Here is a 24,905-nt window from a genome sequence, read left to right as displayed (position 1 = left end):
GACGGGGTTTCACCATGTTGGCCAGGCTGGTCTCAAACTCCTGACCTCAAGTGATCCGACTGCCTCAGCCTCCCAAAGTGCTGGGATTATAGGCATGAGCCACCACACCTGGCCACTGTAGTGTTATTTTAAGTCCTAATTATCCAGTCTCAGGGCCATTCTGCTGGAACTAGACGAATACCGTGGAAAGAGCAGGTTCCTCCCACTCACGAATGCTCAAGACTAAGAATCCCGCAGAATCACACATACATCTACCAAGAGCAAGGGTGTGCAAGAACAAGAGCGGAAACAGGAAAATATACTCACTTGCCAATGTCATCTTGATCTGCAAACTTCTCATCGTTGAAGCCGAACTGGTCAATAAAATTGGACGTCATTTGTTGCATCTGATAATCAGAAAAGGCCTGGCAACCCCAGGACCAGTGACAGTGATATAATGATTCTAATGATATTCTACATACTATTTGCCCATTTGTGTTCCAGAAATCATCTTATTTACATAGCCATAGGGCTATAAAAGTTGGTGTGTTTTTCTAAAAGAAAAATCAAATAATTTCAGACACAATTTGCCAAAAAAGGAAACGTTTGAAATTTGGTCTACAAATCATTCTAATGCACATGTCACTGTAAGAAACATTATGTGACCACTCTGTCCTCTATTGTGAATTATCTTTAGAGAGAGGTTTGGATTAAGCCTAGTTTGAAGTGATCACATGACATGGAACAGTCTGAAATTATAAGGTGTATCAGTCACCTCTGGACACAACCAACTTTATCCTAAGATCCAACAAGTGGTGACCACCCCCTCCCTCCTTGCCACCTCCTCCACCCCCAATCTACTACAGCAAAATCACACCAGAGGAAAACCGACTGATGAACACAAGCATAATCCTAGAAACAAAATGTTCAGGGACATTTCATTTCTTTAAAAAAAAAATTTAAGTCTTAGAGGCTGGGAAGAATATAAAACAAAAATAATTTCTACCCTACCTACCTTATGAAGAGGGTAAACGTTTGACTATTTATCCAAAATCACTCTGAAAAGTCTCTAACACTAGAAGACCCACAGAGGAGCCAGTTCTGTTTCCTTAACGCCAGATCTAGAGAGTACCAGACTTGTTCGGGTTTTTAGTTGACAATGGGGGGGGGGGGGTGTTATAATGGACCCAAGGAAAATGTTGATATTCTAATTTAAAACAAGCAGGCCCAAAGAAGCAAGTGAAATCAGCAAATATGTTCTTACATATTAATCAGAAGGAGTAAAGAACATATGAAGACAAACTAGTGCCACCTCCTTATTCTAACCCAAACAATAAATACAGTGACCAGAGCTTCATACAGATGAGACTGCCGTTTTCTGTGGGTGAGCCCATGAGGGGCAGGGAGGCGGCTGTTGGCTCAACTGAAGGCATCACTCCCACTGGCACTTGCTGGCAAGGAGGCAGCTACAACTGTATAAAACCACCTTCTCCTTGGTTCCACATATGGGCAGAGCCTACAGATTCCACCTGGCAGATGTACACTGCAGAAATGCCTCTACCATTAATTCCTGATTACTCATTCTGGTGGCAGGGAATTATGGCATGGATAATTATTGCAGATAATTTAAAAATAAACCTTATATTAGGCTTTGGAAGGTATCTATACTGCTTAGGTCTGAAAAAAAGCTCTGTATGTCTAGTTTGACTAGACAGAGAGAACCCAAAACCTCCCTTGTCGCTCATGCAAGACAACAGCACACCCACTGCCCCTCTGCTCACTCCCACTTTCGTGCTGCCCCCTTTCTTGCCCCCAGAGGTGATATTAGATGAGCACATGGGGTCAGGGAGCAGGGGGCAGCAAGCGACTGGCTGTGGAATGGCCCCTTGGTAAGGCATGGAGTGCAAACCAAGGCTGAGCATGGGGGTCTGGCTGAAAGCAGAAGGGTAGGGACAAGTCCTGGGCTGCTGGGCTGAGTTCTGGACCTATGAATGGACAATATGACAGCCAGCATTAATATTAATTACATCAAAAAGAAATCAGTTCCTCTGAATTGCAGCTTTATCTTTTATGAGGCAAAACAGATGCTCAGTACTTCAAAGATCTGGTAAAGAACCATGAAGTGATTCTGTTGAGTAAGCAGCATGAACCATGCTCTGAGTTTATCTACAGATCAGAAATTTGGTCACGTGAGGGAAAAGTTCCCTTCCAATTGTTTTATTTTTCCCCTCGAAAAAAAAAAATTTTTTTTTAAGAGACAGGGTCTTGCTATGTTGCCCAGGCTGGACTCAAACTCCTAGACTCCTACCTCCTAGGAATCCTCCTACCTCAGCCTCCAGAGTAGCCAGACTACAGGTGTATGCCATCGCAACCAGCTCTCTCAAAATTGTTATACCTCTAGTGATCCTAATGTGATTCTCCTGGGTGTAAAGGGGAATATTCCCCAAAATGTTGTTATATTTTAAATGCTTCAAAAATAGAATGCAAATACTAAATACGAATGTATACATACATCCATGTACGTACAGAATACATATACAGATATATATTTATCTATTCATCCATCTGGAGAGATACATAGCAACTGACACAGACACTAGTAACTTCCATGCAATAATGCACAGAAAAAAGAAAAATGATCAAATGTAATCCTTATTAATTCTAAGTCAATTACAGCTTCTAGCAAAGAACTTCACATTTCAAATCTCATTTTTACTAATAAAGCTATCAAAACTTACAAATATATGCAAGTGAAGACTGTTATCGTATTCTATTTAAAGGTATATAAAAAGTACTCTGAACTCTGAGAAACCTGTATCTGGAAAGCACAATATAGCTGTATAATTATTTTTAAAAAGCACACTTTCCTAGTACTGTCATCCTGGCCAAAGTCAGAAACTGTTCAAGTCACTGAGAAGTGAGCCAACCACTTTAAGCAAATCTCTTAACAGTAATGCCACCCAGGCAACAGAAACTACTGGTCAACTAAATGTGGCCTGATTGCCTACCAGCAAGCCCGTATGTGATGTGAGGTAGTGGGAAATGATGAGTCAGTGTTTCAGAGCCCATATGCGGCAGTCAGTCTGAATTCTCCAGACTTCCATGGGGGCCTCACCCTCCAAACTCTATAAGGCAGAATCAGGGAGGTGGGGAGTCAAACACCAGATTTTAGGAGACCAGACGAGGCTAAAGGGAGAAGCAAATGGACAGGGCACAAATGCCTGGAGGCACTCCCCACTGGTGACATGGCTGGGTTACCTGGTTAAATTATCTGCCCTGAGCTCTCTATATTCGGGGACTTTATCAACATGATGCCCAACCTCAAACGTGAATGAGAACTTGAAGTTCAAGTCTACAAACTAACATTCTGATCTTAATGGAGATTATGAAGAAACTCTAATAAATTAACCAAGACTTTTTTGCATTCTCAAAATTTGAAGAAGTGCTTTGGAGCGTATTTATTTTCAAAATGATCCATGATAGGTTTAAACATGCAAAGAAAAATGTACTGGAAGCTTGTCAATCAGAAAAGAGTAATTATTCTTCCACTTTGAAAGGTTCATATGAAGTGGGTAAATTTCGCAAGACTAAGAGCTTGGCGGGGGCTGTTGTAAGTTAGTTTTGTGAATGAAATGGCTTCGTATGCACGTGAGCTGTCGGTCAAACAAACAAAATAATGTAAGAAAACTCTCCCCAGAACAGGTATGACCCTGGAACCAGATATCGTGAGAAATAAAGGAATCCACTTTCCAAATGCCTAAATTTAACTAAATCAACAGCCGAAGTTCCAAGTTTATTATTATTACTAGTAAGGTGTTCTTTTTCTTAAAGCTGTATTTCAACAGGTACAAAATTACCTTGATAATTTACATTTGATTATCATCAAGCTTCATTCTAGGGGTGGACCAATGTACAGCACTCAGGTTCATGGCCAACTGGGTGGACTATTTCAGTACCCTACAGGTGCTTCAGTGGAGGGAGAACCCATTGTCAAGGTGCTTCCTGGGACAATACCAGAGTGCTCTGGGAAAAGGGCTGCTTGCAGGCACGAGGGCTCACAATGAGCCATGGTGGGCCACCGCCATGGCCCGTGCAGCCTAATAGCAAGCCAAGGCAGGAAGCTGTGAGAGCTGCTCAACAGTGCCCCCTATGGACTGGCTACTTCCTGACCCTAACCTCCGGAAATCTGCTGTCAAAGGCAGAAGTGTCAAGAATCAACAGAGAAGCCAGCCAAATGCTGAAATGCTACTTCAGACCTACCTACTTGGGAAAGGTAAACGCTAAACTGCCTGAGTATTAAAATCAAACAATTGCTTAGCTCAACCAATACTGGAATATGACAGGTGTAAGACTTAGAAGCCAAAAGACAGGGCCAGCATAATCATGTGAAGCTTCATCTAAGACGAAGCTTAGAGACTAAAAAAAAGAAGCCAAGCAACAACATTCTGTGCTGGGTGGGAAGGTGTCCCCGTTAATTCTATTGCTGCACCAAAGCAACATGTAAGCCAAGGCATTCTGGTCCTGGCTAAGGACAACTTCTCCATATGAAAAGCTGATAGCCTGCAAAAGGGCTTCTGTTTTTCACTCCCATACCTAGTAGAGAAGTGAAATCATTTGTCACTTCTCCAAGAACTAACAATGGATGATAAATCAGTATATTTATTATTCATATCGAGGCTTTCCCCCACAAAGATTATAAGCAGGTGGTAAACAGAGATGATAAATTCAGGGGCAGGCAGAGAGGGGTTGCAATGAATTACTTCAACTAAAAATTTACTTTAGATGTAACTATAATAGGACTTATATCAGAGGTATTCGTGAGAGTTTACTTTTACTTACATTTTAAACGTCTTATTTCTATTATTTTTACCAGCAGATCTCTACTACACAAATCTTTAAGCAACAACTCAACTATTGTAAAGGTCTGTGTAACAAGCATGTGTGAGATGCCTTCTTAACTATTCAGTTCATTCAAATCTTCTGAAAATGTACTTGACTCATCACTGTTATCAGGTATGGAACAATCCCTTGAAACATAATCAATATAAATCTATCTTTCATGTACCCAGCACTTCCTACTTTAAACGCTTTGGTCTAACTAATTAGTAACCCCAAATCACATTCTAATACATAATCTGACTCTGAAACTGATTCATAAAAGGCAACTAAACTAAACATTTAAAATAAAAACAAAAAGCAAAGCTTTAGGCGTGACTCACTTGCTGCAAAGAAGAATCCTGTGAGAAACCCGTTTCTTTAAAGTCAATTTCATCATCACTGGATGAATGAATATGGCAGGTTGTAACCTATATGCATAAAAATGTAAAAGACTATTTAACACAGAAAAGTTTTGGACATTTGTATCAGCATTTTTATGGAAAAATCACATTTAGTTTTTCTCTCAACGTGTAACAGAAAAAAACGAAAGTCAGTCACAGTTAAGCTGCCAAACCCGCCCAATGTGTCAAGGGCACCCTTCCTTCCCTCGGGCCAGGCTGCTGCCCTGCCACTCCCTTCTAGTTATTCCACTCCTCACTACTGACATCGCCAGAAAACAGACAAGAAGAAAGGTGAGTTACTCCATTTAAGTGATTTTGATAATCACCTCCAATTAAATGTTTACAAAAGGAAAGACAGAAGTAATGGCACAGATGAAACATAGAAACCCTTTTTATGTACAGGGCCTGCAGGGTCCAACTGCAATCCCCAGGGATTACCAGTGCGCCATTCAAAGGTCAGGTTTAAATATAACCATTTCAAATTCTTGGACTTCCTGCCCACACTAAGAAAACCACTGTCCAGTAGTACTAAATGTGACTTGAGTCGATAGCTTCCCACTCACAAAAGACCCCAAATCATCTACCCCTGAAAATGTGCACCCTACCCCCAGAACTTACAACCAACTTTCAGTAATTAAGCAAAAACACAAACATGAACTGCTCACCAATTCATCGTTAAGTGATTTTTATTAATTACAAATGTCACACAATATTGGGGGGAAGTATTAACAATCAGAAATCAGATAAACAAATAATTAAGTACAGCACTAATAATAGTGATTGCTATATGGCAAGGGATACACATGGACAGTTTGTAAACTTCTAGAAAGAAGTACTATATTTCTGCGGGTAACTTACACTGTATTCTCTGAGTTGTTTATTCTGTACTTTTCACAGGAGTGTTTTGGGCAGGGAATGTCATCTTAGGGAAGACACGGGCTGCTGCTACCTGCCAACTCATGAAGCTGTACCTAACTGGCCTGGTCTGTTTTGCGAAGTTGTTCCAGCATTGGTTCAATAAACCCACAGTAGAATTCAAATAGGTCTGTATAGGGTATGTCTTGTAAAATTCTGAGCAAATCACTGCCTGAGTAAGATGAATCTCCCTTCCCTTTCCCCAACCATCTTTGGTAAAGACACCAAGCCTGGATGAAATTAAGCCGTGATAACCCAGTGTTTCCAGTTATTTCACTCTCCATCCTCTCAAAGGTATAGATAAAGCACTCCCATTCCGTTTGTGAATCTGGCCTGATGAAATCAAAGGTAGATTCTGTGATCAATGAACAGTACCTGCTTGAGTCAAGAGTGGCTTTAGTGAGTTACTGGGTAAAGATGTGGGCATGGGGATGTTCCAGGAAAGCCTTGCCAGAGTGTAGAGGAGGAGTGGGAATACTGCTTGGTCATGGCAGCTGGCATCTCACAGGACTATGTTAAAGAGCAGGTCAAGTGGCTGTACTGCAGTGCACTCAAGAGGAGCTTTGGGCCACTTGGCTGGCAAGCCAGCACACACATCATGCTGGGCCAGTGTGTTTTAGGGGTGCAACCCCATGGTGGGGCACAGAAATAGAAGGCCATGCAAAGAACTGAATAAAATAGGACAAAACAGAGTTGGCGACTCTTAGCCAAGTCTTGCTAAGTTAAAATAGGATTCAATGTATTCTCATTTACACTTTCGCTTTTTCCTACAAAATAACATTTTAACACTCTTTAATTAAAGATGAGAAAGAAACTAACTTTTACTGAACTACTATGTGCCAGACATTGTGACCTCCCCTTCGCATGTTCTACTTAACCTGGATCCTCAAAGCAATACTAGAAGATATTTTAAAATGCTTTTTCTCCAAAATGAAACTAGTTTTAGCAACTTATTAATAACACAATGCACACACATCTTCACAATTACATTAATAGAAGATGTGAGTCTGATTCTACCTACACCATCTGAGTCTGAAATCATTAACAAAATGAGCTAAAAAGATTATTTACCCATGGGGGAAACTTGCTAATCAGAATCCCATCAGTTCATTACTCAGATGTATACAAAACTGAATTCCTGATCTACACTTCCAAACATGCTCCTTTTGAGGTATCTCCAGCTCAGTAACTGCCATCTTCACTCTTCTTCAACTAGAAACCTTGGTCATCTTGTTTCCTCCAGCCCACCCACCATGTCCACTTTACCTTCAAAATGGAGCCAAAATCCCTCTCCAGACCCATCGCTCTTCACCAAGTCTGTTATCAGCTCCCCAGTGCAAGCCAGCACTCCCCTCGCCTGGACTAATGTCACAGCTGGCAGTTCCCCAGTCTCCCTCCTCCTAGCTCTTGCCCCACTGAGCAGTCTGTTCGCAACCCAATAGCCATAGCCATCTTTTAAAAATATACATCAAGGTATGGCACTTTTTAGTTCAAAACCTAACAAATTCTCATTAGATCAAAAAACAAGCTGCTTACCATAGATTAAAAAGCTGTAGAAAATCTGGCTGTTCGGCGCCTCTCTGGCCTCAAGTCTTTCTGTTCTCTCCTTTGCTTACTGTTACATCCACACGGGACAACATGCAAGTCCCTGCACACACTCGGAACAACCCAAATTCGAGTCCTCTGCATTTCGCCCTTCCCTCTCCACTCCACAAATGCACCTTCCCAGTGAGATTTTCCTTGACACCAGATTTTAAATTGTACACCTGCCCCAAAGACTCCCTAATTCCCTCCCATGTGTTGGCTCCTTAGCACTTATCATCTGAAACATGCACAGTCATGCATTGTTTCAAGACAAGGATACATTGTGACAAAGGCAATTCTGTCATCATGCGAACATCATAGAGTTCACATGGTAGAGCCTACTGCAGACCTGGGCTATCTGCTACAACCAATTGTTCCTAGGCTACACACCTGCACAGCACAGTACTGCACTGAATACTGAGGCAACTGGAGCATGGTGATAAGTATTTGTGTATCTACAAATAAAAAACGTGCAGTAAAACTGAGTATCCTAATCTTACGGGACTACTATCATATATGCGGTCTACTGCTGACTGAAACATTATGTGGTGCATGACTGTATATTACACATATTGTGTGTGCACACGTATCTCTTACTCATTTGTTTATCCATCTCCACTGAAGCAGAAATTTTTGCCACTCTTGTCTAGTACTATATCTTCAGTGTCTGGCACATTGTAGGCACTTAAATATTTACTGAATTAATGAATACTAATAACCACTGAATATAAACAAATACGGCAAAAAGCAACAAGTATATAACACTCTTGCCAAGCTAGATATACTGTAAGTAAAGTGCACTCTTGTCGTAGTGCACACAGTTTCGGAGATATTATCTTCTTTCATAATAAAATTTTCGTTTTGTTAACTGTTGTTACAGGAAAAAGCAAACTGGTGTTTTCTTTACTTTGGCTGATTAGGTTCTCAAGGGAAATCAGAAGTGTGAAATGACTGTTAAACTCTGAGGCCCATATTAGTGACGAGTGAAAGCTAGAGACTTATTCCTTGATCCTCAAAGTATGGTCCCACTGAGAACCCCCAGCATCAACATAACCTAGGGTTAGTTAGAAACACCCACTCTCAGGTTTCACCCCGACCTGCGGAAACTCCTGGTGATTAATACAGGCACACATTCAGATCATTCTACATCTCTTCTTCTATACACTGTCTTGTCAATGATGGGAAAGCATCATCAACACTTTTAAATACATTTTCCCCCTTGGAGAAGAGGGCAAAAAATGAAACAAACTCAAATTTTTCAAAGTCAGTACAAAAACATGTCCTATGTTCTCTAAATTCACTCTACCTAAATTCTTACCAATTTTTAGTTTGGGGACTTGGTCAAAACACAGAGGTCTCTAGATATAATTAAAACACCAACTTTTGTTCATCATAAACTCCAAACGTAAAAACATAGGGAGTATATGAATCTGCTGTGCACATATTTTGGTATGATGGAGCCAAAAGATTAAAGCACTGCGAGTATCTCAGAGAGAATTTAACTAAAATGTTACAGAAGTGACAGGAGCCTGGGGCTGGGCACAGCTTATCCAAAAGAAGTGAGCAAGTCCTCAGGTATACAGCCAATAGGACAGGAAAGTGTTCAGTGTATAAATGAATGTATCCTTGCTGTAAACAGAAAAATAACAACACGTCAGGTTAACAATGTACTAACTTAAGCAGGTGGTGCTGAACTGGGCTGACTCCACTTCTATGAATATACCTGAAATGACTTCCAGAGAGGTAGCCAAGCTATTCGAAAATCAAGGAAGTCAAGGCAGTGTATCTAATCTTATCTATTTGGGAAAGGGAACAGGGCATAAGCAAGCTATTACTTAACTACCAATTCCAGTGACGAGTGTGTTAAGAAGGCAAGTGTAACTACCACATTTCAAACATGGGCAGTCTTTTTCTATGTCATTTTTGCAAGGGTAAGGCCCACTGTATTTACCAAGTTGTGTTCATAATAATATTTACAATTGCATATTTTTCCTGAAACATGGTACCCAACCCCACTGAGATACAGCTTGAACACATTCTGGACAGGAAAATGAATGGCCTGGAGGATACGGTTAAAATCTCCTTGGTGCCTAGACATACTATATAAGCATATTAAAGACTTGGAATAGCTGTAGCCCTCACAATACTACAAAGCAAAACTCCCTATCAGAAGGACTTAAGACTAAATGGAAGTGGTATTTAAGAAAGGGCTTGGGAACAAAGAATTGAAGAAGTCTTGAGATCCACCTGAAAGCCTCAATAGACAGCAAAATTCTGGAGTGGGGCTAACTCAGCAGGGGATATAGATAATGTTAAAAGGCTCTATCAATCTAACCACTTTTGCTATATAAGCCAACTTATCATTTTGTTTGACTTTAGATTATGTAGTCCAAGTATGATGGCAGAAAAGCAGAGCAAGTGAAGAAGAACCGAGACGCAATCTGAGTGACAGATGGAGCCCAAAATAATTTTTTTCTAACACAGCCTACCAGGGGCTAAACGTTTTATTTTTTGCTGGGTGACCACACCCTTCCATGGGGATATATGTAATAACATTTACACACAATCCCAGAGCAGATCTGCTGACAGCATACTATACAGTAAGTGAGCATTATGTGAATTGTAATGAAGTCCTTCTTTATTACAGAACTGCTCACAAAAGAAATATGCTGGAGTTACCTAAGATAAAAACAACTGTTTAAAAGTCTGGTAACAAGCTTAACTGGACATTTTTGACTTCTAACTTTTAAGCCAATCAAAGGATAATTTTAAAAGAAGTTTCCCAAACAAAATCAGATTACTAAATATTCCTTTATAAGTAAGAAACAAGACAATAGTCCCCTTAAAAGAGACTATATTGCCTGCAAAGGAATCAACATGGGAACCTCTAAAATTAAGCGGTACGATTTAACAGTATGGGAGAGGACAATTTCATTCTACAAAAAAAACCCTGATTATCCAGAACACTCAAGTTAAACGATATTCTGAGTATCTATCTACAATGGGTAAAATATTTATTAAAAATGACTTAAACCTTCCTTGATGACCCAGGGCTGTCAATACTAATGTTATTTTCTCTGCTGGGCTGTAGTACAGAGACACTCGGGCTATTAGGCCTTAGGTCTATTTTAATTAAATGGCCCCACATAGCTTCCTTTTAAATAGTTATCTCAACTTCATAATTCTTCCAACTCTTAATACTTCCTAATTCTATCATTATTCCCAGCTTAAAAAGTGTGACTCTGTCAGGAATCTGGAAAAAGATGACCATATTTTTAGGCAATCTACAAAGTAGGAGGCACAGCCCTCCAGGGAGTGACACAGGAGGACCAAGTGGCTGCTCTCTGGCTTTCAGAGCCTGCTTCCCTGTTGTTTCAGGCTGCCAGATCATTGAATTCCTAACAGTCAAGGTGTTACTGCATATCAGAAATTCAAGACTGCCACTGCTAAATTTGAAATATAGAATTAAATGCCAAATATAAACACTCCAATGTTGAGTCACATGCTGCTTCTGTCTAAGCAAAGGCCACCCCTCGACTATCAGCTGGCATGTACTTGTAAAATTTTGGAAATGCTTTCCCCATCTTTAAAAGCAGAAACAAAGCAACACTTACCTTAAAACTTAATGTGTTTAAAAACCAAAAAATACATTCCAAAGTCCAATATAATTTTTAAAAAAATTATCAATGCCATTATTCCCTGGCTCAAAGTACCAATTCTGGTAAAAAAATTTTAAAGCTGGGGTTTCAAAGTCATCTACAAAATATTCCCCCATTGGGAATGATGTAAAACAAGGGTATACTCAACTCAATAATATCTGAAAAATATCCAACTGAATCTTTCGGTTTCCTAAGCACCCAGGGTTATCAGCGGCATGTGGCCACAAACCCAGCAGAATGAAAGGAAGGCGAGAGGCTGCTGAGGTGCTTAGGCAGCAAGGCATGGAGGGAAATGGACACTAAGTAGGATGTGGAGCAGAAATCAGTGGCTTCTCAATATCCTTCTGTCATCCCAGGCAGGTAATTAGGAGGGGACTAGACAAATGGGCAAGAATATTGTGAATACTGACCTCTCTTCCTGGCAAACAGATAAGAACTTATCTTTGGCTCACAGTTACTGAGGTAAATGGAAGATCTTTTACATCTTTCTGAATAAATGGGCAAAGGCTAAGAGCACTGAAAGAATAAAAATGTAACCTTGTAAAACCTACTAGATCTACCGTGTTCCTCTTGTTAGTTTCTCCTAAGGAGCTTGTGCAGAACGTCTCCCATCGTTCCCTGACTTCGTCGGGAAGATCTTCAGAGTGAGAAAAGCAAAAAAGCATTATCACCACAATGACCCCCACATAGACAAACAAAGTAAACAGATAATATAAAAGTGGGCCTACTCACCTGGTTCATCAATGGTGAGCAGGCCCTATCAGCTGAGAAACTGGGTGACAGCCAGCCCAGCCCAGTGCTCTTAGAGAAATGGAATTATTAAACCTTCCATAGGCCCAAATCCCATGGACTTTCAGGAACCAGAATCCCCCTACCCAATGGTATAGGCTTGATTGACCAAGAGCCCTAAGGTAGCTTATGAACTTAACAAGTTTCTGAAAATGTTCTGGTAGAAGCTTAACCTGGAAAGTGTGTTTCCAACAAGCTTTTCTGAGAAAGGTGGTAGGTGTTTAACATGTCGGGGGTAGGGGGGATCTTTATCCATGGTCAAGTTAATTCTAGAAAATGCTGCAAATGACAGCTCCTGCACAGTTTCTTGAAATGCTCTCATTGGCACCTGGCCAATGAATATTCCACAGAACCTAGTATGGCTTCTCAAATTGCTCTAAGATCATGTTTCCTAAATATTTGTGTCACGGGCCAACATGGATACACAGGTAATAGTGAACTTCTACCTTCTAGAGAAATGTTAAAGAAAAGGATAAACTACTGCTTTTCTGAGAAAATCAAACCATGATGTAATTTTAGAGGCCTAACTAGTCATCTGATAATTCTGGTTTAAAACAGCCATGCATGTGTGTACACTCACACAAGTGTACGCATGTACCACCTGGCAAGCAGCTTCCATAAAGGAACGTCTGATCTAAAAACTCAGTCATATCACATGGCCATTTCTTCTTAGTTAGGACATAAAGATAAACTGTGTGGTGAAATAGCCCAAGGAAGAGGCTTATACCTCTTATACCTCTCTCAAGAAGCAAAATTACAAGTCGGCACACACCACTTTTTCCATCCTGGTGACAACTGTGCTTTTAGCGCACATTCAACAGGGAACAGCCTCTTGAAGAAACAAACATTCTTAAGAAAAAATGGAAGATCCACTGGGAAATGATTTTAACTGAACAAATTCTGTACCATGGATGTTAAAGACTGTTCACATTCAGAATAGGTCTCAGAATTAGTAATCCTGTTGGTACAAAATCCCAGAGTACACAGAGCTCCTCATGCTCTCATTTAGAAGAAGGCTCATGGCTTGGGGCCAGTGTAAAAAATCATCCATATAGTTTCTTCCAAATAAGCTTGGGCTGATTAAACTGAAATGCTATACAGAAAGAGTCCTTTAGAAGCCAATACCCCTCATTTTAGTGATAGCAGCATCAAAGAAATGCTGATAAATGCCCTAATATTCCAGTTAAAGAAACTTAATTCAGAGGCTATATAGAGGCCTTCAGAAAATAAAAGGCAAAATTATAGCTGAAGTGGCTCAACTGCTAGCATAAGAGTACTTTACACTCACAATACTCAAAAGCATGATTCACCAAGCAATGCTCTTTAAGAATGACAATAGGTGACTCTTGTATGCTGAATCCAGCCAAGCCTGCCAATGCTTACAGAATGGTCTGTAACTACATGAACAGCAATACAGCCAAAAAACAACACTGTTCAAACACATTCTCAAGAACCTCATTCAAATACATAATTTGCCAAATATAAAGAAGTTCCACAAATCACTATTAAAAATGCTACATGCATTTCTACTTGACCCTTAAATCCTTTCTGCAACCCAACAAATGTAATTCAAATTTCACAAATAACTTACCTTTGATAAGCTGCTGCACTAATGCACTGTTGGGGCCCTTGTCAGTGCTGTGCACGATACAGTTAGCTATCCTCGTTAGGTGTCCCATGTAACCATACCGTCTTCCTCCCTCAGCCCTGATAAGAGGTAAAGGACAAATACTCAGATTCCTGATAGGATGAAGTGATGAAACACTTGGTAAGTACCACGGACTTTTAAGCAATCATTTTAAACACTGAGGGCACTGAAGAAAATGACAATGGACAGAAAAGAAAAGAAAAACAAAGGAATGGAAGGTGCCAGAATATGACCATGCAGCATGGTCGGGGAGGGGTGTGAAACTGTAAAAGATTATATGTCAGCCTGAGTCAACAGGCCACAGTTTATTCAAATCTCAAAAATCATCACTCACTGTCAATAACACATTATTTTTTAAAAGATCAAATAAACCTTCTCTGATGCCTAATGTTACTGTGATTTTATTTTATATCTTTTTAATGAAACTTTTTCAAACCTTAATCAGATTGTAAGGAACTGAGGTGAGAATTCTGTTGGATCATTTTCTTAAAAGACAGCAAATTTTTATTATATCAATGAATAGAAATAATTATCTACCAATGACATGTCTCAAGTTAAGATATTAGCTGATTTAAGGACTTGGCCAAGACAGGAGACAGTCAACTAGTACTTGACCATACACCATTTTGAACACATGCAAATAAACTTAGTCCTTGTCCTTTTCCCATTTAGGGTCTCATCTTCCCAACCATGATCAATCTTTACACTTAAATAAATTCGTATCAGGCCAGGACAGTGGCTCACACCTGTAATCCCAACACTTTGGGAGGCCGAGGCAGGTGGATCACTTGAGGTCAGGAGTTCAAGACCATCCTGGGCAACATGGTGAAACCCCATCTCTACTAAAAATACAAAAATTAGCCAGGCATGGTGATGCACACCTGAAATCCTAGCTACTCAGGAGGCTGAGGCAGGAGAATTTCTTGAACCCAGGAGGCAGAGACTGCAGTGAGCCAGGATTGTGCTACTGCACTCCAACCTGGGCGACAAAGCAAGACTCCATCTCAAAAAAAAAAAAAAAAAAAAAAAAAAAAAAATATATATATATATATATATATATATATAAAATAAATAAATTCATATCAATCTGATTTCTCTACCTATTTACAAAGTGCCAAGACTTTAAGCTCTATCAAACAAAAGATTTTTGACTGCAGATAGAGGGAACAAACACTGCAGAGATTTTTGCTTAGAGAGAGAAAAGCCTTTCAGGAGCAATAACAAAAAAAAACATCCTATGCTTGAAGGCTTGCTTGGAAAATAAAGTATCTGCTAGAGAATCTTAGAGGGCTTGGGGGTGCCTAAGGGTAAGAAAGTACAGGGTTGATTATTTATGTAGAGACAAGGTCTTGCTTGTCATCCAGGCTGGAGTGCAGTGGTGCGATCACAGCTCATTGCAGCTTCAAACTCCTGGGCTCAAGCAATTCTCTCACTTCAGCCTCTTGAGTAGCTGGGACTATAGGCAAGTACCACCACACCCAGCTAATTTTTTGTAGAGCCGGGATCTCCCTGTGTTGTCCAGACTGGTCTCGAACTCCTGGCCTCAACCAATCCTCCCATCTCAGCCTCCCAAAGCAGTGAGATTACAGGCATCTACCATCGTGCCTGGCCAGGGTCAATCTTCACTGAGTTGCTCAGAGTCTCTTTTAGTTCTTCAGTAAGATCCAGAGAGCCAGATGTTACCTACAGGCAACTGAGTCACTCTCCCGCACTCCCTCAAGTATACAAGTGAAAGAAAACAAAGGCCCATCTCTAAGGTGGCCCACAGCTTCAAACTGCTTCAGGCTGCTGTGCAAGGAAACAAGGAAAGTTCTTTCAGGATCCCTCCAGATAGAGGGAATGGTATTCACCAGGCCTCCAGAAAACGGGACTCACCAAGAGAGCAGGGCACAAAGGATATCTGAGCCCTGGCCAGATGAGCAGCCAGCAAGAAGACTGGAGGTTGGGAAGGGCACAGAGAAGCCAAGACGGAGTCAGACATATAACCAGAGATGTCAACTGGGCCACAAACAGCACCTCCAAAGAGCTCCATTTGGAAGAATGTATCTGAGGTCTACCAATACTAGCCCCTTGCCACAAATAAACAAAATGCCAATTTCTCACATGAAGCCAAATCAAAACCCCAGCAGTGCTTATTAAACGATTAAAAAAAAAAATCAAACCTCACAAAGTAAGGCTGACTCCCAAGAGTCATCTAGCTTTCCTGGAGACACAGAGATACATAACAAGAATGCTGGGAAATGATCAACTACAAAGGACCATGAGAAAAATTTTGGGGGTGACAGAAATGTCCTGATTGTGGTGGTGGTAGTGGTGACTTCAGGCATCAGTCAGAATTCCTAGGAATGTACACCTAAAATGAGCTTTACCATATGAGAATTATATCTCAATAAACCTGTCTTAAAAACAAACACAGAAGCATGCCTTGAGAGTGTTTCCCAAACATGCCCTTATGCCGCCATGCTTCAGAATCTACGGGGTGACATAAAGGCTCCCAGAGCACTAGAGAGGAATGCTGTTACAGACAACACCTGTAAGAAAAAGTTTTGTGTAACAAGCCTACTTACATGTATCAACTAATACTTCACATAACCTTGCCAATCAGCTAACAAACATTTTCTAAAAAGAAAACACTGAGCAATTTTTTTCCTCTAGGTCCCTGTACAAAGCAACTCTTCTCTACAATGAAAATATGTACATGATACCTTCTGTTCTGAGCATAAGGTGACCAGGACAAATATACTGAGTTAAATCATCAAGGACTTAACTTTAACCTTATAACTCTTAGAACAATAGCCATTCAAAAAGTACCAGGAAGTTTCAAACGCAGCACAGAGGTGGGGAACACTCCGAACTCACTGGTTTTGCCCCCAAAACAAGAAGACCTAACAAGAAATTATTAATATCATAAAAACAACTGTTACAATGAAATAATCTGGGGAAAAGTTTAAATTGTAAAATGGCCAGTATCATGTAATTATTTCCATTTTTTTCTGACTAGGGCAAGGAGGTATTATTTTCCTCATATTACCAACCAAACTGAATTCCTTTCAAAAAAACAATTTACTTACTGTTTCTTCTCATTCATTTCCCAGGCTTCAAGTATTCGTTCTATTAATTGACATTTTTGGAAAAGCTAAATAAAAAAGAATATTCCAGTTAACACTTCAAAGCATCAAAACTTTAAAGTGAAACAGAACTCTAGGTTAAAGAGAATAGTAGTATGCATAATCTAGCAAGCTAAATGTTACTAAGCCAAATGCAATGTGATAATCAATCTACTGCAGACACCCAGAACACTACAGGGATTCAAATCAGGATCCACACCCTCCACAGAACATCTACAGGAAACTCAATGTTATAGGTAGTGCAGTTAACTACCTATAGTTAACTATAAAGCAAAGCCAAGTTTTATTAGCTGTGAAAATTCAGACCAGAAATATAAAAACTGAGCGAAATTAAAATGGAATAAAGAAAACTATGCCTTGGCAAAAATTTAACTTAGAATCCAAAGTAATGCTTGTACTTTTAAAATGTGAGCAAGTCTTACTTCCAGATGAAATAACATTACTGCATTAATATTAAAAACAGGTGGGTTTTGCCCAAAGTCTGCAAGTCAGTGACAACTGCTACAGGCTGCAATACTGGAATGTGCAGTGCTAGTTCTTCTCAGGTGTCATTTGTCTTTCCCATCAACTTGGCTGTTCCAAGCTAGCCTTTTCTACATTTTAGGTTTGCGAGTAAACCAAGTGTGGGCTAGAAATTTTAAAAGCACCACAGAACTACCAAGCAAGAAAAAATCTGAAGACTGACTTAGTAAAATTATCTCATATTTGACAGAAGAGAAAAAGAGACCCTGGGAAGAGACTCTCAACATCACAAAAAACTCAATTCTCCTGACTTTCAGTCCCATATTCAGCAAAGAAACGACACTCTGGCCTGCCAAATAATAGTGCAAATGTTTTCCATAGTATTTAAATTTCTATGATTCTTCAAATCATCAAAATATTTATATATCTTCAAACCTATTAATTTTACCAAATAAGGGGGCCACTTAGCTTTTTTCTTACAAGACAGTTCATTTAATAGTTATTTGTCCAGTACTTGATTTATATAACGATTGGTTAAAAGTGAAACGAATACATGATAGTCAAATATTTAGACTCTGAAATCTAACCTCAAGCCCTTTAAACCTCAATTCATATCACAGTCAAGTGGAAAACTGCTATAACCAGGACAGAGTGGGAGAAAACCGAGACCAAATAAGCTTACGTGTTTTAATAACAAATTATCACCAGTGGAGTCTTGATCAGTAATTGTGGCATTTTCTGTGCTTTCAAAAGGACTTGCAAGAATCAGTGCAATACAAATTTCCACTTGTGTATGCAAAAAGTTATTCCATGTATACTTGAAGAACATGTTCTACAAAAAAGAAAAACCATGTTTTATTCGGTTACCTCAATGTTTAAGCCAATACTTAAATACATTTACAGAACAGTGACTTAATAAAGTAAAAATGATGTGCTCTCAGTCCAAAAGGACCAATTAAAAGGAACCCGAGTTCACATTAGTACTTGCATAACCAGTTTCATTTTCTGTGGTTTCAGTTACCCACAGTCAACCATGATCTGAAAATAGGTGAGTGTAATACAGTAAGACATGCTAATACAAGAGATGACATTCACATAACATTCATTACAGTATAGATTTATAATTGTTCTACTTTATTATTAGTTATTATTAATCTCTTCCTGTGCTTAATTTATAAATTAAACTTTGTCACAGGTATGTATAGGAAAAACACATAGTATATACAGGGTTCGATATCTGTGGTTTCAGGCACCCAAAGGAGTCTTGGAAGGTATCCCTCATAAATAACAGGGGCTAAATGGGGATGTGAAGTATTGCTTTAGAGCCTAAATGGCATGCTATCTGCTTATCTGACATGCCAGAACTGGTATGGAATCTAGTAAAAAACCAACAACAAACATACAAAGACAAGAGTACGTTTCTCCAAGAGAAAGGGAGTATCTTTTTTCTTTTCAAAGCAACTAACACAAATACTTAGTGTGGTAAATTTTCTATAATTTTCAAAAAAATTTATAAGAGGCTAGGCGCGGTGGCTCATGCCTGTAATCTGCACTCTGGGAGGCCGAGGCGGGTGGATCACGAGGTCAGGAGATCAAGACCATCCTAACACACTGAAACCCTGTCTCTACTGAAAATACAAAAAAATCGCCAGGCGTGGTGGCAGGCGCCTGTGGCCCCAGCTACTCGGGAGGCTGAGGCAAGAGAATGGCGTGAACCCAGGAGGCGGAGCTTGCAGTGAGCCGAGATCGCTCCACTGCACTCCAGCCTGGGCGACAGAGCCAGACTCTGTCTCAAAAAAAAAAAAAAAAAAAAATTATAAGAATTTCATTTTGATGCAACAAATATTTACTGATGGCTTTTGTGCACGGTATTGTATGAGATGCAACATGGCAGACAGAGATACACAAAAATATGGTCCACAGTTTTGAGGTGCTCATGACTCAACTCCAGACACAAAAACTAGAACTATCAGCAAAAACAAATGGTAAGAGAGGCAGTAACGTGAATCTCCTGGAAGTACAAGGGTTTTCAAATTACTTGAAAAGGTAATAGCATTACAAAAGGGAAAAAATTTCTAAAAGTACAAAATGCCATATTTTGGAAGTCAATTTAGTATGTCATATTTAGGAAATGGTTGGGTCTGGTTATCTAATCTCAAAAAGAAGAAGTAATGAATAACTTAACCCCTCCAGTAGTCTCACCAAATTTAGTCTCATCAAAAGTAGTCCTAAAGATTAACAGAATAAATTAACAATAACCATATATTTTTATTAGTGAAATTAAAGACCAGTGATCAATGACTTAGGAAAGTTATATTCCCCAAGTTTTATACACTAGAAGGTAGGACAGAAACTACGTCCCCAGAAGGCAACGACCATGCTAGCTATCAAAGAAACTGTAATTCTTTAAATCTTCATCTCTTTTTCCAAATTGCTCCTGTTTTCCATGCTGTATACTGATTTAACCCAAAGCTGAAACCTAACAAAAATATCTCGGTGACGCTAGGAAGCACAATGACATGGCTGATAAAGCACGTATGGGTTTGAAATTGGGTGAATTCAAATCTTGGCTTCACCACTCATTAGCCATGGAATGTATCCTCTCTCTGGGCATGATCTGAAAAACACATCCTCTCTCTCACTGTAATGTTCACCTGGGTGTCCTGGAGATCACCCAGGATCACATGAATAGTGTACATAAGATGAACATTACAATGCCTGTCATACAGTGAACAAACACCTCCTTTGAAACACCCTCAGATCTCCCCCAAATATATGATGTGACCAGATGTCTTGTGAAACCTGCTGAAGTGTTAACCCTCACGCTTTCTGTGCTGTGGGTGGCAGCACAGAGAGAAGAAGCATGGGCTCCAGAGCTGGGCCTGTGGATTCTAAGCACAAACTCTGAAACTGGGGAATTCAGGGGTCAGGGAGACCTAAATCATCCCTGGGCTTTTCCTTCTCCTTCCATCAATAAGCAGGCTAATAACTGTGTCTCAAGGAAGAGTCAATCCAGACCCAAATCAATTAAGACCATATGGCGTCAGGTACGTTATACAGATACCTCCCAGTGGCAAGAAGATAAAAGTTTGTTCCCTCGCTAAATATGAACAGAAAACAATGCTGCACCCAGCAGTCATTGTCCACGAGACGGAGCACGAGGGAAAAGCCGATGTCTCTTAATCATCTTCAAAATCCTATGTTACCATTCTTTATATAAAGCAACAGTAGATGCCTACTGAACAATTATAAGCATTCGAAATTTATGATAAACTCAAGGCAAAAACTACATAAAACACCATTTATGCTCAGACCAAGAAAAGTCACTGACATAATGTAAATTTGTAAGGTTGTAACTTGGTTAAATATCCATGAAATATCAATGGCAAATTAAAATGTCTGTGAGCAGGGAAAATCTCACCAATATGACTCCAATGCTATTCAGCTCCATAAGGTCCCCATTTATACTGGTGGTATTGGTTTGAAGCAGGCTGGATATCAACCTAATGACATTCAACCGGGTATTCCCCACAGGAGGATCCAGCACACCCCATGTGGTCTTCATCACACTTTTCTGAAGAAGAAAAAGCTTTCCAATTAAATTCAGTTAAATGAACAAAGCAAATGGTGTATTTGCTAAGACATGACACTAGTTTAAACCCTGCAAACAACATGGCCTGAATTTTACACCTGAAACAACATCTAAAGCTGCTCTTGATATCTTTAAGATACAATGAAATAAAACCAAGCAGGAAAAAGGAAAAAAAACCAAGGAATTTCCCTGGACCATAAATTTTATAAGAAATCAAGTGTCTCCCTGCCTCAACATTCCAAGCTGTCATGAGAAGAAAGCAGAAGGCTACAGAATACCCTAGGAAAAAGTACAGTATTTCAAAATCTGACCAGAAATCTAAACTAAAAGAAGTTATGGCCGGGCACAGTAGCTAATGCCTATAATCCCAGCACTTTGGGAGGCCAAGGCAGGTGGATCGCTTGAACCCAAGAGTTTGAGACCAGCCTGGGCAACATGGTGAGACCCTGTCTCTACAAAAAATACAAAAATTAGCCAGGCATGGTGATGCACACCTGTAGTACCAGTTACTCAGGAAGATGAGGTGGGAGAATCACCTGGGCCCGCGGAAGTTGAGGCTGCAGTGAGCTGTGATTGTGCCACTGCACTCCAGCCTGAGCAAGAGTGAGACACTGTCTCAAAAAAACAAAAAAAGGAAGAAGGAAGAAAAAAGAAGGAGGAGGAAGGAGAAGGAGGAAGGAGGAGAAGGAAGAAAGAGGAAGAAAGACGAAGACGTAGTAGTAGTAGTAGCAGCAGCAGCAGCAGCAGCCGTGGTGGTGGCGGTGGTAGTAGTTGCTACAAGTGGTTTTGGAATACGATCCTCAGTCTGAGCCAAATCTGTGATAAAAACGCAAATTCAGACGTTGTCTCTGGATCACAAACCTGAAATGCGATCAATCTAAACCTGTCCTTGTCCATCAACAGGAGTTTCTACAGTGTGAAATTACAAAAGATAGAAGCAGAACATTTCCTAACTTTAGAAGTCCGAGAGGCAAGGGTGGCACCTAACAGCCTAGGTCAGGCTGCCCTTTCTGCCCCTCCCCATCCACATCAGCAGCCTGGCTCCCATCCTCCCGAGGACTGACAGAGCTGTAAGGCCCACAGTTCTGCTCTCTATGGAAAACAGCTCTAATTGGCAGGCTTTGTAAAAAACTTCATGGATCTACTTACAGAAACATCATACAGTAAAACCAGGTGCAAACGGCACTCCGAGACAGACATATCATACAGTAAAACCAGGTGCAAACGGAACTCACTCAGTTCTTGGAGTAACAGAGAAGTCCAAACAAGACACTGCCTTACTTTTGAATCGGGGCCCAGAACCAGATGCCACCTGTTTGTCCACCCAGAAAGAAGATGGGTGGGCCACCTAAGACACAGGTCAGGCCCTTCCTTACACACCTTCTTCCCTGTCAGATCCTTCTCCCACCTCCGTCTTCCACTTGTGATGTTCTCTCCTCTTCTAAATCTTTTCTTTTTCTTTCCTTACTCTGTTTTTCTTCCCAGGACTGGCATGAAGGATGCCACTGACCATCATTGTCAAACACCAACAGAGGCATTTTCCCTAAGGGCAAGCACCAACACTATGATCCACATCCAACACAGGCTGAATGCAGATAAGACGTGGCTGGAATGGAACCAGTGGAATAATGCAAACTGTGAGCGCAGTGATGGAACCACGACCTGCTCACCGATGGCATCATGTATCTGAAAAGATGATCTGGAGCTGAACTAGACTCCCTTGGTTATGTAAGTTATCCTGTGCTCCCCCAACTCCAAATAGTTAAATAAACAGAAAACTTCTCATTTACAAGTGAGAAACTAGTATTCTAAATTCCCAATAACTCGCACAGTAGATAACCACAGAGATACACCAGATTCAATGACACAGGGCAGAAAAAAAAAGGAAACTTAAGAACTGTTGCTGGGAACAGAACTCACACAGAACTGATTCTTCCACCCTAGACTCCAAAAGCAAGTGATTCTTACCCTGATCTAAATCTGTGCCAATCCAAGGGGCGAAAGAACACCATTTACAGACTGCTGACAAAACTTTTGTGGGTCTTCACTGAGGAAACAGTCATTTAAAATTAGCACATGGGAGGCTCTGTACTGAAAAACCCCCAAGTCATATTCTCTTCAAATTGTATACTAACTTCAACCTACTCTTTCTTAAATAAGGTCGACTATACATCAGACATACACTGCTCCAACTCTGAGTAAGAAAACACAATTTCAAAGATCCGTTTCTGAAAGATTAGCTTTTCCTGAAACATTCAAAAATAATATGCTACAAGAAGAAAATTCTTTTTTCTTTATTGGCATGTAAGTACCCAAGAATTTACAGAAGAATGAAAAGGTAAACTTCCTAAACAGATGAATATTTTGTTTATTTCTCCATTCTCCACTCAAAAGCAGTAAAAATCACTGGCAGTGTTACCTTTTCACTCACTTTGTACATGCAGACCACAGCCAGTTCTGCCACTCCTAAGGCCCGTACACATCCGAATGACTGTTTCAACCAAATTACTGGCTGGGCAGCCATGCTTAAGATAGCTCCCCTACCTTGGGTGGCTCCAGCAAGAGTTCATGAAAAGATCCAAGTCTTCCTCTGATGGCTTCTAGAACACTCTTGTTTACTGAACAAGCTGAATGGCTCATGCCTGGTGGGCAGATCTCTATATGGCCTTCAAATCTTGAAACAAAGCAAGGTAATTTTAGTTATTATAATTTCAGAACAAATCATTCAAGGTTATCAACCATGTATGTCTTTACTTAATGATTATATAATAATGATTGTATCAACATTTCTGGCTGCAGGAAAAAAGGCTAGGAAGAAAGCATAATGAGGCAGAAGAGGGTTAATAAAACCTCCATGAGGCTCAGCCTCTATAACCTGCAACCCAAACAGCTACAGTATCAGGTAAGAAATTAACATGTGATTTCTTCCCATTCTAAACCTTCTAAGTCTTCATAACTATTATACAATAACAAATCTCTAAGTGACCAGGAAATTTGGAAAGTGAAAGGGATCCAACCTCTGGATTATAGGGCACCCCACATTGCCTGCCAGTTTGGGGTGTTATTAATGAACAGGCCTATACTTGTTCCATACAGTTTTTCTTAGATAATCAATATTATTTCCTATTTAAAAGGTTTAAAATTATTCTACATAAAGCTCAATCTATACTCATTATAACCTACTTCTTACAGGAAAACAATTACAGGTAGAATGAGAATTGGGTAAATACTCAAGGATAAGAATGCTGGGTGACATTATAAATGTTTAACTTTCTAAGAACTGACAAACATTTCTATGAAGTGGCTGTATCACTTTCCATTCCCAACAGTAATGTGTGTGACTTCCAGTTGCCCTGCATACTGCCCTGAGTACTGTCTATTCTGTTTGTCTGGTTTAGCTAAGTAGTGGGCTGAATGATGCTCTCCTACACAAAACGTACGTCCACATCCTAATACATAGGGCCTGCAAATGTCACCTTGTTTGGAAAAAACATCTTTGAAGATGAAATTAATTAAAGGTCTTGAGATGAAAGATTATCCTAGATTATCCAGGTGGGCCTTAAATGCCATCATAACTATGCTTGGAAGAGAGAAGAGGCAAGACAGACACACACAGGGGAAGGCAATGTAAAGAGGATGCAGAGGGGTCACAAGCCAAGGAATGCCAAGAACTACTAGAAGCTGGAAGAGGAATGCCTTAGTACCTCTGAAAGGAATCCAGCACCACCAACACCTTGATCTTAGACTTCTAGGACTCAGAACTGTGAGAGGATAAATTACTGTTTTGTTGTTGTTGTCTCCTGGGCTCAAGTGATCCTCCTTCCTCAGCCTCCTACGTAGCTGGGACTACAGGCACATGCCACCGGCTTT

The 24,905-nt window shown here is 40.1% G+C and overlaps 1 protein-coding gene across 29 annotated transcripts in view; it reads right to left on the bottom strand.

Moving 5' to 3' along the window:
• Positions 1–24,905, bottom strand: part of PPP6R3 (protein phosphatase 6 regulatory subunit 3) — a 160,465-nt gene that overhangs the window by 28,080 nt on the left and 107,480 nt on the right. For 14 of the 29 annotated variants that reach the window (XR_004029704.1, XR_004029705.1, XM_030811373.1 and 11 more), the window contains 8 exons: positions 23,580–23,709; positions 20,865–21,017; positions 18,126–18,275; positions 16,925–16,989; positions 13,797–13,912; positions 11,968–12,053; positions 5,199–5,285; positions 307–404 (listed from right to left, as the gene is read on the bottom strand). Coding sequence is in view for 27 of the 29 variants with exons in the window: in XM_030811373.1 (XP_030667233.1) it covers positions 307–404; positions 5,199–5,285; positions 11,968–12,053; positions 13,797–13,912; positions 16,925–16,989; positions 18,126–18,275; positions 20,865–21,017; positions 23,580–23,709 (885 nt within the window). In the remaining 2 variants the exon portion in view is untranslated. The remainder of the gene's footprint in view (positions 1–306; positions 405–5,198; positions 5,286–11,967; positions 12,054–13,796; positions 13,913–16,924; positions 16,990–18,125; positions 18,276–20,864; positions 21,018–23,579; positions 23,710–24,905) is intronic. The other 15 variants (XM_030811391.1, XM_030811394.1, XM_030811392.1 and 12 more) reach the window with 4 other exon arrangements.

This window comes from Nomascus leucogenys, chromosome 4 (assembly GCF_006542625.1).
Source record: "Nomascus leucogenys isolate Asia chromosome 4, Asia_NLE_v1, whole genome shotgun sequence".
In the NCBI taxonomy this organism is placed as follows: domain Eukaryota; kingdom Metazoa; phylum Chordata; class Mammalia; order Primates; family Hylobatidae; genus Nomascus; species Nomascus leucogenys.
Note: the sequence above shows the minus strand (reverse complement) of the source record. Positions and strands in the feature narration are given on the sequence as shown.